The following is a 16,816-nucleotide window of genomic DNA, read 5'->3' as shown; positions in this document are numbered from 1 at the left end:
CATAATATGTCCCTTCGGGCGTATAATGATAAGTGGATGACACTTCAACCGGTGATTTGATTACGCATACTTGTAACAATTACTGTCGGGTTTCAGAGATCTGCACTCTGTTTATAATGTGATAGTAAATCATTTTTCCTGATGGCTGATTGTATATTAACACATGAAACAAGAGGACCATGATGGTCCTGAATCGCTCACCTCTTCCAACATGACCCAGTTTTGAGTATGATGTCGTTTTTTCTATTATTTGACATAGTGACCTAGTTTTTGACCTAGATATTATCAAGATAAAAATTCTGACCAATTCTCATGAAGATCCATTGAAAAATATGGCCTCTAGAGAGGTCAAAAGATTTTAATAATTTTAGACCTACTGACCTAGTTTTTGAACGCAGTTGACCCAATTTCAAACTTGACCTAGATATCATCAAGATGAACATTCAGACCAACTTTCATACAGATCCCATGAAAAGTATGGCCTCTAGAGAGGTCACAAGGTTTTTTTTATTATTTGACCTACTGACCTAGTTTTTTTAAGGCACGTGACCTAGTTTCAAACTTGACCTAGATATCATCAAGGTGAACTCTCTGACCAATTTTCATGAAGATGCATTCAAGGGTATGGCCTCTAGAGAGGTCACAAGGTTTCTCTATTTCAAGACCTACTGACCTAGTTTTTAATCGCAGTTGACCCAGTTTCAAACCTGACCTATATATCATCAAGATAAACATTCAGACCAACTTTCATACAAATCCCATGAAAAATATGGCCTCTAGAGAGGTCACAACATTTTTTCATTATTTGACCTACTAACCTACTTTTTGATGGCACGTGACCCACTTTCGAACTTGACCTAGATATCATCAAGATGAACATTCTGACCAATTTTTATGGAGATCCATTCACAAGTATGGCCCCTAGAGAGGTCACAAGGTTTTTCTATTTTTAGACCTACTGACCTAGTTTTTGACCACACATGACCCTGTTTCGAACTTGACCTAGATATCATCAAGATGAACATTCAGACCAACTTTCATACAGATCCCATGAAAAATATGGCCTTTAGAGAGGTCACAAGGTTTTTCTATTATTTGACCTACTGACCTAGTTTTTGAAGGCACGTGACCCACTTTCGAACTTGACCTAGATATCATCAAGATGAACATTCAGACCAACTTTCATACAGGTCCCATAAAAAATATGGCCTCTAGAGAGGTCACAAGGTTTTTCTATTATTTGACCTACTGACCTAGTTTTTGACCGCATGTGACCCACTTTCGAACTTGACCTAGATATCATCAAGGTGAACATTCTCACCAATTTTCATGAAGATCTCATGAAATATATGGCCTCTAGAGAGGTCACAAGGTTTTTCTATTTTTATACCTACTGACCTAGTTTTTGACCGCACATGACCCAGTTTCGAACTTGACCTAGATATCATCAAGGTGAACATTCAGACCAACCTTCATACAGATCCCACGAAAAATATGGCCTCTAGAGAAGTTATAAGGTTTTTCTATTATTTGACCTACTGACCTAGTTTCTGAAGGCATGTGACCCACTTTCAAACTTGACCTAGATATCATCAAGATGAACATTCTGACCAATTTTCATGAAAATCTCATGAAATATATGGCCTCTAGAGGTCACAAGGTTTTTCTATTTTTAGACCTACTGACCTAGTTTTTGATGGCACGAGACCCAGTTTCAAACTTGACCTAGATATCATCAAGATGAACATTCAGACCAACTTTCATACAGATCCCATGAAAAATATGGCCTCTAGAGAGGTCACAAGGTTTTCCTATTATTTGACCTTCTGACCTAGTTTTTGAAGGCACGTGACCCACTTTCGAATTTGACCCAGATATCATCAAGATGAACATTCTGACCAATTTTCATGAAGATCTCATGAAATATATGGCCTCTAGAGAGGTCACAAGGTTTTTCTATTTTTAGACCTACTGACCTAGTTTTTGACGCCACGAGACCCAGTTTCGAACTTGACCTAGATATCATCAAGGTTAATACTCTGACCAATTTTCATGAAGATCTTGTGAAATATATGGCCTCTAGAGAGGTCACAAGGTTTTTCTATTTTTAGACCTACTGACCTAGTTTTTGAAGGCACGTGACCCAGTTTCGAACTTGACCTAGATATCATCAAGATGAACATTCTGACCAACTTTCATAAAGATCCCACAAAAAATGTGACCTCTAGAGTGGTAACAAGCAAAAGTTTACGGACGGACGGACGCACTGACGACGGACGCTGCGTGATCACAAAAGCTCACCTTGTCACTATACGACAGGTGAGCTAAAAACTACTGTAAACCTAGAAACGTTCACACTCTATTTTGTGCTTTTATGACGACAGACGATTTAGCGGCCACAAAGATTCGCGGAATTCGCCGGTCGCGAAATCCGCTAAAACCTAATAGCTTAATCAAATAATAAACGGTCGCAGGTAAAATAACAGATAAGGCTGCAAATAAATTATGCAAATACTAGTAATTGGTCACTTATCCTTAACACATTTTCAATATACCCTACTTTGTGATTGTGAGTGAAATTCACGTTCCACAATATACCGTTTGTAATCACAAATCACTGTATAGTAGTACAGTACGTTCCACTTAATTGCATATCGGTTAATCGCATATCCCGGATATTCGCATACGAACTTGAAGCACCGATCGATCCCTATATAATTACCTTTAAAGATTTTCGTATAATTACATTGAATTTTTAATCCGTCCCGCTTAATTGCATAAAACATTTGGCTAAAGTCCACTAATTTGGTTGCAAACAGCAATAAAAATGATCAAAAGATGCCGAAAATTTACTGTGAATAATTGTGAATTACTCTAGCCGTTCAGCTGTTTCACATCGCCTAGGTGACAATCGGTGCGTGACATTAGAAGTGGAGATCAAAGCTGTATAGTTTCCCCGAGATTTTCGTGGCATTACGTCATGTTTTCGCGCCATGTTGCACATCACTGTTTGACCTTACCGCCTTGGTACTTAAGTGCTGAGAAGTAGATTTAGTGTTGTAACAATCAATAAAAAAGCTTCTTTTTAATTTGTTAAAGCGAATGTGCAATATCCCGTACAAACTGACAGGTAAACGTGTCAAACTATAATAGCGGATTTCTTACCCCTGTGACCTATTTGCCTTCAAGGAAATTACAAAATGGTTTGAGAAGAATATCTTATTATAAAGTGTCGTGTCAAAAAATACATGTACAAAGATTCATTCAAATCTTATTAAAAATATGCAACAACATTATTTTTGTTTTTTAACCGCAATTTCTATGTACGTTCACGAGGTCGCGTAACAGAAATCTGTGCAAAAATCCTTTTACTTCATATTTTTAAATTGCTGCTGCCTTTTCATTATTTAAGATTTTTCTATTCTGTTTTTTGTACTTTCTGGTCAAAAGTCTGAATTTTATGCCCATAGTTTGTATCATCTATTTACTTTTACAAAGTACTAAGTATTTAGGATCGCACTGTTTGAAATTTTGCAAGTAATTTTATAAAAAATCGACCGTTTTTATAGAATTTTGCCAACATTTCTGTTAAAACCTTTTTTAAATCATTATAGAATTCAAACTATATTACTTCTCAATCGGTGTTGAAAATCTGAAGTGATAAAATAAAAAAATGAATGCGTGATGCGCGTTTTTTGTATACGTGTCGATGAACAAAAGTAACGGCGTTGTAAGTTAGGCATTACGATAGGTCGCACGTGCTCGTGGAATTGAAAATTACTGGCATGGCGTTTTGATATCTGTACGATTCGCGGGTAAATTCCAGTCAGTGGTAAATAAAAAATATTGTCATTTACAGCTTTATTTGTTTAAAACATACACAGGTATGATTAATCACTCCATTAGTGACACATTTTCCAATTAATGTTGCCGTATTGATTCAAAGTAATAACCATTGCTCCTAGAGCAGCCGAAGCATACCAAAACAGATGCCATGTACGTATATTCGGATAAACGAATAGCCCGGTTATTCGCATATTTTGCTTTGACAAATTGGGTATGCAAATAAGCGGACTCCACTGTACAAGAAAGCAGACCAATATGTCTACATCAATTTTTTTGTGATATCCATTTTGATCAAACAAACACAAGCATTATTCCTGGTAATAAATGGGCCGTGGCTATAGGCAAGGTAACAGTGTTTTAACAATAAAATTTGTTGTCTGATACGGTAACATGGCCATGTGATTAAAATAACAGGCTCAAACAAATATTTTACTATTGTCAGTGTTATCTATTTTCAGCAAAATAAAATGTTTGCATATTGTCCCATAGACAATGTATTTGTTTGTATCACATTTTTGCTTAAATTAATACTTGATATGTGATATTAGTACATGTATTTTATATAAATAGACTACGATAAGAAATTTCTACATTACTAAAACATCTCAATTAATAAAAAAATCATGTCAAACATTTCAGGTGCCAAGCATGTTTCTTTAACTTGCTTAGAAGATAAACGGCAAACCACAGCATTGTTGTCATGTACAATGAAAACTACAAACTTTCGCATTTTCATGGTAGCTGACTGGTTTGCGACTACAAAACTTTGCGGATACACATCAACCATAAAAGTCGCTATTAACTTAAATAGCGCGAAATCATTTCTAGGTTTACAGTAATTTAATGCACTTCCAAAAGTAACATATTTTAGCCTTAAATCCAAATTTATGAAACAGCGAGGTAGTGCTGCCTACTTTGCACGTGAAAAATGCTTGTAAGGTTTTCCGACTTCCGTAAATGTCCGTGCAAAAACTCCCACTAGGCACTCAGAAAAAGTTGGGATGTCTGAACTGGCCATGTTTGTTTGTTTGTTTGTTTTGGGTTTAACGCCATTTTTCAACAGTATTTCAATCATGTAACAGCGGGCAGTTAACCTAACCAGTGTTCCTGGATTCTGTATCAGTACAAACCTGTTCTCCGCAAGTAACTGCCAACCTTCCCACATGAATCAGAGGTGGAGGACTAATGATTTCAGACACAACGTCGTTTATCAAACAGTCACGGAGAACATATGCCCCACCCGAGGATCGAACTCACGACCCCGCGATCCGTAGACCAACCCTCTACCTACTGAGCTAAGCAGGTGGGCTCTGAACTGGCCATGTGTTCATGACGTCGATCAATTGTCGTACATATCCAACAGTGATGGATAATGGGCCATTAGAATTAATGGTGTCAACAATAGTTCTACTATTTGAAAAAATTCAAAGAGTCTAACAAGATGCCCACGGGCAAACTGATTACGGCAAACCTTTCTGCCAAGTTATTTAAGAACATCTCCATCCATGGCTAAGTTACAGCCCAGACAAGAGAAACTGCATCAACTTTTGACCCCTAAGTGTGACTTTGACCTTTCAACTACTTATGCCTGACAGACTGTCTCATTGAGGCAAACAACTGTGCCAAGTTGTTTAAGAAACCCTCAATCCATGGCTGAGTTACAGCCCAGGCAAGGTAAACTGCACCAAATTTTGACCTCTAAGTATGACCTTGACCTTTGAGGTAGGGGTCTAAGAGTTGCACACAACACTCTGTCTCACTGAGGCAAACATTTATGCCAAATAAAAAAAACTGCTTTATGCATGGCAAAGTTACAGCCCGGACAAGCTCTAAAATGACCTTTGACCCCTAAGTGTGACCTTGACCTTTGAGACAGGGACCCGCGGTTTGCTCATGACACTCCGTCTCATAGAGGTGAACATTTACGCCAAAGAAAAAAAAGATTGCTCTATACTTACCAAATTAATGTGCTGAACAAGCTCTAATATGACCTTTGACTCTTAACTTTGACCTTGACCATTAAGATAGGAACCTAGGGTTTGCACAAGACACTCTGTCTCATTGAGCTAAATATTCATGCCAAATATAAACAAGATTCCTCAATACATATCAAAGTTATGGGCCGGACAAGATCTGACATGTCCTTTGACCTCTGACTGTGACCTTGACCATTAAAATAGGAACCTGGGGTTTGCAATGACACTCCGTCTCACTGAGGTTAACATTCAAGCCAAACATAAACAAGACAGCTCCATGATTGTAAAAGTTATAGTCCGTACAAAAAAAGCCGCACATACACCGAACAGTCATTTGGACAACTATGTCTTCGCTTCCGCAAGCAAGCTCAACAAAAATGAAGACTATATTCAAACTAATGTGACAGGAACATGAGGAAAAATAAGGTTGGCCTGGTTGACCTGAACAACACTATTTTTCTTTCACACCAAAAAATTTCATAACCGTAAGTTGTAAACTTCGTAAACAGAATTTCATAAGCAAAATATTTCATAAGCGCATTATGAGAATGAACAATGACGCAGTAAGGAGTTCCCACCATGCTCACGCTCTTAGATTGCCATACGTAAATCACACTGTTGTAGTATTCTAGTAATATTATTTTCTCGTCACCTGATGCCCAACCACAATTAGTCTTGACATTAAACTTGAATCTTGGTTTTCTCATATTGCTTGTGCTGAAATAGTGTCCCCCATTTAATATCAATTTGATCTAAGACCAATATTGTACAGTAATATGAAACTGGGCAAAAATACATGACATTTGTCATAATATATTCTAGAAGAGGAATACTTGTGGTCTCACGGTTGTGTAAACAGTCTGCGCTTCAAATGAGAAAAAAAGACATTATGAAGGTACGAGACATAGACAGAAACGCCTGCACCTTATAAGAAAATGAAGAGTTGCTATTTTCATTCTGTTGTGTCTGCTAAAATCAGAAAGATCTTAAATTACACTCCTCCATTTCTGCTAATGAAAACCCATGTTTTTATTCAATGTCACTAGGCTGTGAGACTTCGAATAAATGTGTTTTCTTAAAATTAGCCTTAGAGCAGAAATCGTAAGATGTGCATTAGCCCTTGAGTAAATAAATTTGTCTACCATTTCATTATCTGCTATATTCTATAAACTTGTATTTTTTACATATTTAGTTTTTGAAACTGTAACAAAAATGGATATTTTTAGTAACATGAGCACCGCCTTGCAGGTGCAGATGCTTATCTGATTTTTTTTGTCTCTGTATATTGTCCTACCATGACTTTATAAGTCCAAAAAGGGCCATAATTTTTGCAAAAACAATTTAGAGTTATGGTACTTGTTGTGCAGAGTGAGCTTTTAATGGTGAATAACTGCTTCAAGTTTTAAAGCAATAGCTTTGACTGTTAAAGAGAAAAGTTGACCTAAACATAAAACTTAACCAAGAAATCTGATATTTTCTAAGTCCAAAAGGAGCCATAATTCTTGCAAAAAGCAGGATGGAGTTATGTTTCTTGCTGTACAGAGTCCGCTTTGGATATTGAACAAGTGTTGCAAGTTTTAAAGCAATAGCTTTGATAGCTTAGGAGAAAAGCTGACTTAAACATAAAACTTAACCAAGAAATCTGATTTTCTAAGTCCAAAGGGGGCCATAATTCTTGCAAAAAGCATGATGAAGTTATGTTTCTTGTTGTACAGAGTCAGCTTCTCATTATGAACAAGTGTTGCAAATTTCAAAGCAATAGCTTTGATAGTTAAGGAGAAAAGTTGACCTAAACATAAAACGTAACCAAGAAATCTGATATTTTTTAAGTCCAAAAGGGGCCATAATTCTTGCAAAAGGCAGGATGGAGTTAAGTTTCTTGCTGTACAGAGTCAGCTATTGATGGTGAACAAGTGTTGCAAGTTTTAAAGCAATAGCTTTGATAGTTTAGGAGAAAAGTTGACCTAAACATAAAACTTAACCAGGCAATGCCGACGCCGATCAAGTGATGACATTAACTAATCGTTTTTTTTTTCCAAAAAATCAGATGAGCTAATAAAACAGATAAATATCTGACCTGTTGCTATAGGTTGTAAATACCCCCAGATGCCCCTTGAAAACGGAAAGTAAACTAAAACCCTCCAATTTACTTACTAAGTTCCATAATTACCTTGAAATGAAGGAGTTGGTTGTTACTGTTTTTGCAATATAAAGGCAACATCAAGGTAACTATAATAAAAGGTTATAAAATTAATGCAACTAAGTGGTCATAGAGTAAACACCTTTTGGTCATAAAAGTAACACTACTTGAGTCATGAGAGTAACACTTGCAATCTGAATTCCCCACCTTTCCTTCCACTCCTCTACATAGAAAGTCCCCATGGTATAACAGCACTGGTCACATACTGACCACAGACAATCATCCTGTGAAATGAAAGCCCAGTCCATGTCCAGTAACTGGTTGAATACTATTTTTAGTCTCAATGTCACAGAGACTTTAACTCCTGGCCACACAATCTCCAAGATACTTCAAGGGTATATCAGCACAGGTCATATACAGTCTTGTGAACTGCAAGCCCAGCCCATGTCCAATTACTGATTGGATATTAGTTTTAGTCTAAAGGGCAATGAGACTTTGGCCTTTGACTAGATAATCCTCGAATACTACTGGTTATCCTGACTGACCTTAAGCAATCATCTTTTTCATTTTGAAAACCACAGGCCCAATTACTTGTAGGAAACAATATGGTATACTGAGGGACAAATGGGCAGTTGGATTGGCTAACATAAGCACAGCAATACTCTCTCTTCCTAAGATTAGAGCATAAAAAGGTAAGTAAGGCAAGTGTGAAATTCTCTTTTAGCGTATGTCTTAACTCTCCCTTTAAAAAAGTTGAGAAAGTTTAGAGCTTAGGTCAAACGGCGAAATTTCCAACTTTTGATGGTGGAAGAAGACCCAAGTTGACCCTCAAGGCATTGCTTCAGACATGATCAGGCACCTGGGTAGAACCACAGACCTTCCATACGTCAACTGGATACCATTCTCACATGAAGAATTCTACATCCAAGCAATGTTTTGAATGCACACTGGTGAGGGGCAAGTGATTCAAAGTCAGCTATATCCCCCACCGTTGTTATGGATAGCGAAAGGGTTGATGGTATTGGGTGGAAGCATTGCCGTTGTTAAGTATATTTTATAATCTATGTATGACGACATCAATGAATTTGAAAATCCTTCAAGGGGTTTAGGAGATAGAGCTAACACAAATGGAAAGCTCAAACCTTTGACCTTGAGTTGTGAACTTGACCTTGAGCCAACATGGCTGACTCATGAGTTCTGCACATCGTCTTGATGAGGTGATCATTTGACCCAAGTTTCCTGAAAATCCTTCAAGGGGCTTAGGAGATGAAGATCTCAAACATTTGACCTTGAGTTGTGACCTTGACCTTGAGCTAACATGACTGACTCATAAGTTCTACAAACTGCCTTGATAAGGTGATCATTTGACCCAAGTTTCATGAAAATCCCTGAAGGAGTTTAGAAGATACAGAGCTAACACAAAATGGCAGGCTCAAACATTTGACACGGAGGTGTGATCTTGACCTTGAGCCGACATGGCTGCCTCATGAGTTCTGCACATAGCCTTGATGAGGTGATCATTTGACCCAAGTTTCATGAAAATCCTTCAAGGAGTTTAGGAGCTACAGAGCGGACATAAAATGGAAGGCTCAAACCCTGCACATCGTCTTGATGAGGTGATCATCTGACCCAAGTTTCATGAAAATCCTTCAAGGGGTTTAGGAGATACAGAGCAGACAGAAGGATGGACAGACCTCCCACCACAGGGGGATTAATAACAAGAGCTGTCAGTGGACAGCGTGCTCGACTATTCTCAGTGCTTGATAGTATAATATAAGCAATGAGTAAAACTTTAACATTACAATAAGTTTGTTTGTTTGTTTGTTTTGGGTTTAACGCCGTTTTTCAACAGTATTTCAGTCATGTAACGGCGGGCAGTTAACCTAACCAGCGTTCCTGGATTCTGTACCAGTACAAACCTGTTCTCCGCAAGTAACTGCCAACTTCCCCACATGAATCAGAGGTGGAGGACTAATGATATCAGACACAATGTCGTTTATCAAATAGTCACGGAGAACATACGCCCCGCCCAAGGATCGAACTCGCGACCCCGAGATCCGTAGACCAACGCTCTTACCTATTGAGCTAAGCGGGCGGGCATTACAATAAGCATATTCTAAGTCGAAAAGGGGCTATAATTCAGTCAAAATGTCTCCTCCTTTTTACAGACTGGTGTCATGATGGTAAACAAGTATGCAAAATAAGAAAGCAATATCTCTATGGACTTTGAAAATATTTTGGGTGGTACGCAAACTTTAACATTTAAGTGGCAGGGGCCAGGTTCGCATTTGGCCCGGGTACGTTTTCTAAATAAAATAGACATATGTACTTTACAGGCATATATATTCAACTGGTTATTTATGATGTTTATAGAACTAAGGATTCCCGCGTACAAGTGATTATTGTGTAAAATAAATATGTGCATGTATCGATTTTCCTAGCTCCATGTAGATGGCCGGGTCTAAAACTTTACCTGAGGTAACGTAAGTAAGACGAATTGGAAACGGTCATCCATCTATCCAGCTTCAGCTCAAATTTGCGGAAAAAGTAAACGGTTATGAGACACTTTTCTTCCCATGAAGAAATGATGGTAAACAAGTACGCAAAATATCAAAGCAATATCTCAATGGACTTTGAAAATATTTGGGGTGGTTCGCAAACTTTAACATTTATCCTAAGTCGAAAAGTGGCCATAATTCAGTCAAAATGCTTGATAGTTGCCTCCTCCTTTTTACAGACTGGGGTCATGATGGTAAACAAGTATGCAAAATATGAAAGCAATATGTCAATGGACTTTGAAAATATTTAGGGTGGTACTCAAACTTCAACATTTGTGTGACGCTCACGCTCATGCCGACACCGGGGCGAGTAGGATAGCTCCCCTATTCTTCGAATAGTCGAGCTAAAAATGACTACATTTTTTACCAAAGACTCTAGAGACCTATAGTAAAAGGGACATTACTCCAATAATTCTTCCAATGAGATCACCATGAGTTAGCTTTGTGTTACACCCTTGCAGAGAACCAATGTCTGCCTAGAATTAAACACAGTTTCAAGTGGTCAAAATTAGTAGTCTTAAACAGTATACAGCTTTAAGAAAACCTCTATCAATATCTGAAACTACAAACCAAGTAATTTCCAATTATTGACTTAAACTGTTGTGTATTCAATAAGGTGTATTCCACTGCAAACTGACCTTCTATTAACCATTGGAACTCTACTCTCACCACTGCAAACAGATCTTCAATAAAACGTATGTACAGCTGAACTCTACTGCCCATGCAGGGTTTTGAACTCAAACATGACAGGGTAAATGATATACAGCCATCAGGGGGCAATACTGGTATTTCCCAAAACAATGGGAAATGCTAGAAATTCCCAGGAAATGCTTGTACTCCCTGAGAAATACTAATCAATTTGAGACATCTTTATTGTAATCCTAACAACATCTAAAAGAAGTTCATGCACTACAAACAAGAGCTGTCTCCATAGGATGACACATGCCCCCGATGGCACTTTGAATGAATAGTTATGGCCGATGTAAGAGTGACTGTGAATGAATGACAAACATATGGACAGGTCACGCCCATCAATGCACTTTCATGAAATATGACCTTTAAAGTCCAAGTGCCTCCTTGACCTTTGACCTACGGACCTGGGTCTTGCGCGCGACACGTCGTCTTACTGTGCCACACATTCATGCGCAGTTATTTTAAAATCTATGCATGAATGACAAAGATATGGACCGGACATGCCCATCATTGCACTATCATGAAATATGACCTTTAAAGTCTAAGTGTGACCTTGACTTTTGAGCTACGGACCTGGGTCTTGCGCGCGACACATCGTCTAACTGTGGTACACATTCATGCCCAATAATTTTTAAATCCATGCATGAATGACAAAGATATGGACCGGACACGCCCATCAATGCACTATCATGAAATATGACCTTTAAGGTCTGTGACCTTGACCTTTGAGCTACAGACCTGGGTCTTGCGCGCGACAAGTCGTCTTACTGTGGTACACATTCATGCCAAGTTATTTGAAAATCCATCCATGGATGACAAAGATATGGACCAGACACGCCCATCAATGCACTATCATGAAAAATGACCTTTAACGTCTAAGTGTGACCTTGATCTTTGAGCTACGGACCTGGGTCTTGCGTGCGACACGTCGTCTTACTGTGGTACACATTCAAGCCAAGTTATTTGAAAATCCATCCATGGATGACAAAGATATGGACCGGACACGAAAATTACGGACAGACTGACAGACCGACAGACTGACAGACAGACAGACGGTTCAAAAACTATATGCCTCCCTTCGTGGGCATAAAAATAGTTCCATTAACGAATATTGCAAATGGATTAATATTGGCTAATGTTGTTACATCACTTGAACACATCCAAGATGACCAGTAAAATTATGTAGAGTGATACCTCCCATGTTTACATCACAGAAATGTTTCATGCTGACTAGCTATATCATGTAAGTAAAGTAGTTCTCACCCATTAATCAGTTGGGAAGGACTCAGATGCTAGTGGAGAAACAGTTCTCAGATATTTATGCTGGCATCTGGATTGGAGTTGGAATTTTTAATCCTTCAACAGGGCTTGAGCTAGGGAGCGACTTGAGCGAAATAGTCGCTTTGTAGCTCCCCACTTCGCTCTAATCCAACATCAAAGCGATATTCAAGTCGCCCGATTTTATTATCCACACTCCTCCAGTTATCCGCTATCGGCCTGTTGACACTTGACTGGAATACACGATGGCATAATTTAAGCTCCGCCTACTTCAGATTACGGAGAAGTGCGAAGGTGCCACTTGTTTTGTAAACTGACTGTTGATAAACAAAGCAGTAGGGATTTATATTACATAAGCTTACACATTCTTTTTGACCTTTAGAAAGTATCTTACCGTGTTTGGCTCGAATAATTTCCTTAAATCCACTTAATTTTACTCGTATTTTTCAAAACCCAAACTTTAGAAACATAATATTATCACTGACACTTTCTGTGACTAAAATATTAACCTAACTGAAATTTACACAAATTTTTGACACCTGCCATCAGAAACTGGGTTAAACCTGTTTGACAACTGTTTCTTTAATGTGTGCCGACACCAGCTAGCCTATCAAAGAGACACCAGCAGATCAAAGAAGACGTGTATTCATGTGATTCATAGTGATGTCACCGCTATTGACATGTATTTAATTCATATACTTGTTACTTTGAGTGCATTAGCACTGGAGCTTGATTTATTTTTTTTTTGCCGATATGGATTAAAAATTTTATTTATATATTAGGTTTCTTGGTTTGGACAATCATTGCAAAGTGAAAAAAAACTTGAATTTGCAGTTTATATAATCACTTAGATTCACAAGTTAAAATGATAAGAAAAACATCTGACTTTCAGTGAATTTGTTATTCCTTTAAATTAATAGACTTTGTAAAAAAACAGGAATAATAAAATATAACATAATTAAGCATATTTATTCCTTTTAAGCTTGCATGTCATGGTGTTAAATCTTTCCACGTTTTCCTAAATCCCGCACTGTCTCCAAATCTCTCATTCTCCTAATCTACCTGAGGAGAGTGACTTCTCCTAAAATTAGCCTAGCTAAGCCTGCTTCAATCAGCTGGTGCAAAATACATCACAGATCTTTGTTTCTAGAGCAAGTAGCACGAATGAAGAACATGCAACATGACTCCCATTTAAAACCAGCATAATTTATATCTTATAAATTTATGTAGAGGTTTTCCTATTTTAAGGTCTGGCAGCCCCCCCCCCCCCCCCCCCACCAAAAAAAGAGGTCAACAAAAACCATTTGAACAAAATTGAGAGAGGTCCATGCCCGAATGTTGCAGACCAAATCTGGTGTAATTCCAATCAGCAGTCTTAGAGATGATAAGTAAAGTGTTAATGCAAAACAGTGGACACAGGACCATCCGCTTTCCTGAACTATGTTCAGGTGACTTACCTGCCCCATCAGTAATGTATTTGACAATGGGAGACAAAGGGTTAGTATTTAAAGAAATAATGTTTGAAACTTACCATTTACTAACTAAATTGGAGTATAAATAGCCTTAAAACTCTCACCTTTTTGTTCAATTTGTAGACTGTGTTCCTTATCTTGCTGAATATTTCTATCCTCCATGGAAAGGTTCTCTTGAAATTGGGAAGAACTGCTATGGGACTGATTGTCAGGATATCGTGCAGTGGTATGTAAAGAATGGCTGCCTGGATACTGTGTGGTGGCATTAACAGTCTGACTGCCAGAGTAATGAGTTGCTGCACTAGAAGACAGGTTGCTAGTCTGGTTGCCTGTGTAAAAAGTTGTCATGTTCACATTCTGGTTGCCATATTGAATTGAAGTGTGTGTAGACTGATTGCCGGGATATTGTGTACATGTGTCCACAGTCTGTTTGCCAGAATACTGAGTTGTCGTGGGCACAGTCTGGCTGATTGAATATTGAGTTGATTTGTTCACAGTCTGGTTGCCATGATATGGAGTCGAGGTGCATGCTGACTGGTTACCTATAATATTATGCTGTGTAGAGGTGTTCACCGACAGGCTGCCTGGATATTGCGTAGTGTTCACAGACAGGTTCCCTGGATACTGTGTAATGGTGTTCACAGTCTGATTACCTGCATTTGGTGTAGCAGCACCAGAAAACTTGTTCCCTGTGTACAGTACTGTGGTGTTCACAGACTGGTTACCTGGATATCTAGAAGATATAACATTAGACTGGTTCAGATATTGGGTAGTGCTACTTGTTAACTGATTTCTAGTAAGCATGGTGGCAATATTACTTACAGACTGGCCGCCTGCATTCACAACTAAGTTTTTTCCAGACTGGCTGTTAAAACTCTCATTTGTAGTGTTGGTTGTGTGGTTAACTTGAAGGTGGTTTGTACTGCTAAATTTAGCCTGGTTTTCAAAATAATTATTACCTGTAGACTGGTTGTTCAATGGAGAGTCTGTGAAGTTATTGCTATTATGGAAGGCTGCATTTGGGTTTGACTGGTTTGCCATTTGTAGGTTGAAATGTTGGCCAAGTTGTACAATAGTGTATGCTCTGCCAGATGTTGTTTCAGCAGCATTTTGGGGCGCCCTGTTATTCTGATTATATATCAAGACATGGTATCTTGATTCTGATTGGTTCTCCTGAGTCATGTGATTAACATGCAAGTTTCGAGTCTGTGTCTGACCATTCTGTGAGTTTTCTTGTACACTGCCATGTCTGTTCTCAGACATAGCTTGGTAACATCTGTAATATAGAGAGAAAAATAAATGTGCCTTGTAGGTATTGAACTGCCGTTAGTGGAATGTACTTGCCCAGTGACAAGATTATAGTAAGGAGTCAAACCTGTAACCTTAATCTTGGAGGTACAGATCACACAACACATCTTACCATGCTTAACTCTTACTCGGCTAAATTTCTATAATGAACTTGTCCATCTTTCAATTTGGACAGTAACATTAACTGTTAAAAGGGGTGCTTACCAAAAAGATACTGACTGAATGGCGAACAGTGCAGGCTGATCTTGGTCTGCACTGGTCGCAAAGGCAGAATTGCTTGCCGCCAGCAGGCTAAGGGTTAATATTTAATTTACGTAAAGATTCATTAGTCCCTGGAATAGACTAAAAGTTCAGAGTTGACACAAAAGTGTTTCCGACTGATGAATGAATTAACAGACAGTGCAGTCAGTACAATGTACTTGCCTCCTTTTGGGGTATAAATAATAATGAAATATGGAATGTTTCATTTTGAAAACTGTATGGGTTTCCTTAACCAAATTAAGAGATTATTTATTTATTTATTTATTTGGGTTTTACAGCGCACCAACACAGTATAGGTTTTATGGCGCCAAACAGGACTACAAATTTTGGTAATAGCTGTATGTACTTGCATGCAAAACTTTAACCAGAATTTTCTAAGTCCAAAAGGGGGCATAATTTGCCCAAAATACATGTCAGAGTTATGGGAGTTGATTCTATCAACTAGTTTTATAACCCCGAAGACACATGTGAAGTTTCAATTTAATATCTATATTAGTTTTGGAGATAGTAACTTGCATGTAAAACTTTAACCAGGATTTTCTAAGTCCAAAAGGGGGCATAATTTGCCCAAAATACATGTCAGAGTTATGGCACTTGTCCCAGTGAGGTAGGTAATTGATCTAGAAAAAGAAAAAATAAGTTTCAAATCTATATGCCTTTTAGTAATAGCTGTATGTACTTGCACGCAAAACTTTAACCAGAATTTTCTAAGTCCAAAAGGGGGCATAATTTGGCCAAAATGAAGGTCAGAGTTATGGGACTTGGTGCTATCAACTAGTTTTAAAACCCCGAAGACACGTAAAGTTTCAATTCAATATCTGCATTAGTTTTGGAGATAGTAACTTGCATGTAAAACTTTAACCAAAATTTTCTAAGTCCAAAAGGGGGCATAATTTGCTCAAAATACATGTTAGAGTTATGGAACTTGACCCAGTGAGGTTGGTAATTGACCTAGAAAAAGAATAAATAAGTTTCAAAGCTATATGCCTTTAAATGATAGCTGTATGTACTTGCATGCAAAAACTTAACCAAGGTGTGACGCCGATGCCGACGCTGACGCCAGGGTGAGTAGAATCACTTGCCCTGTTTCTAATTTGGCCTAGATTTCATTAAAACAAACATACTCACCAAATCATACTGTGCAAATCAGGTAGATCGTTAACTAAGTTTTTCAATGATCTGAGTGACTTAATTTTTTCCCAAGTGACCCAGTTACAAATTAGTCCTCAATTTTAAATAGACAAACATTCTGACCAAGTCTCATGAAGATCATGAAAATGTGAC

The 16,816-nt window shown here is 38.1% G+C and overlaps 1 protein-coding gene across 1 annotated transcript in view; it reads right to left on the bottom strand.

Moving 5' to 3' along the window:
* Positions 1–16,816, bottom strand: part of LOC123548780 (uncharacterized) — a 119,603-nt gene that overhangs the window by 89,527 nt on the left and 13,260 nt on the right. The window contains exon 2 of the mRNA XM_045336317.2: positions 14,068–15,239. Coding sequence (XP_045192252.2) covers positions 14,068–15,226 — 1,159 coding nt within the window. The 5' untranslated portion in view covers positions 15,227–15,239. The remainder of the gene's footprint in view (positions 1–14,067; positions 15,240–16,816) is intronic.

This window comes from Mercenaria mercenaria, chromosome 6, assembly GCF_021730395.1.
Source record: "Mercenaria mercenaria strain notata chromosome 6, MADL_Memer_1, whole genome shotgun sequence".
Taxonomy (NCBI): domain Eukaryota; kingdom Metazoa; phylum Mollusca; class Bivalvia; order Venerida; family Veneridae; genus Mercenaria; species Mercenaria mercenaria.
The sequence above is the reverse complement of the archived record's forward strand: the minus strand, read 5'-3'. Positions and strand labels throughout refer to the sequence as shown.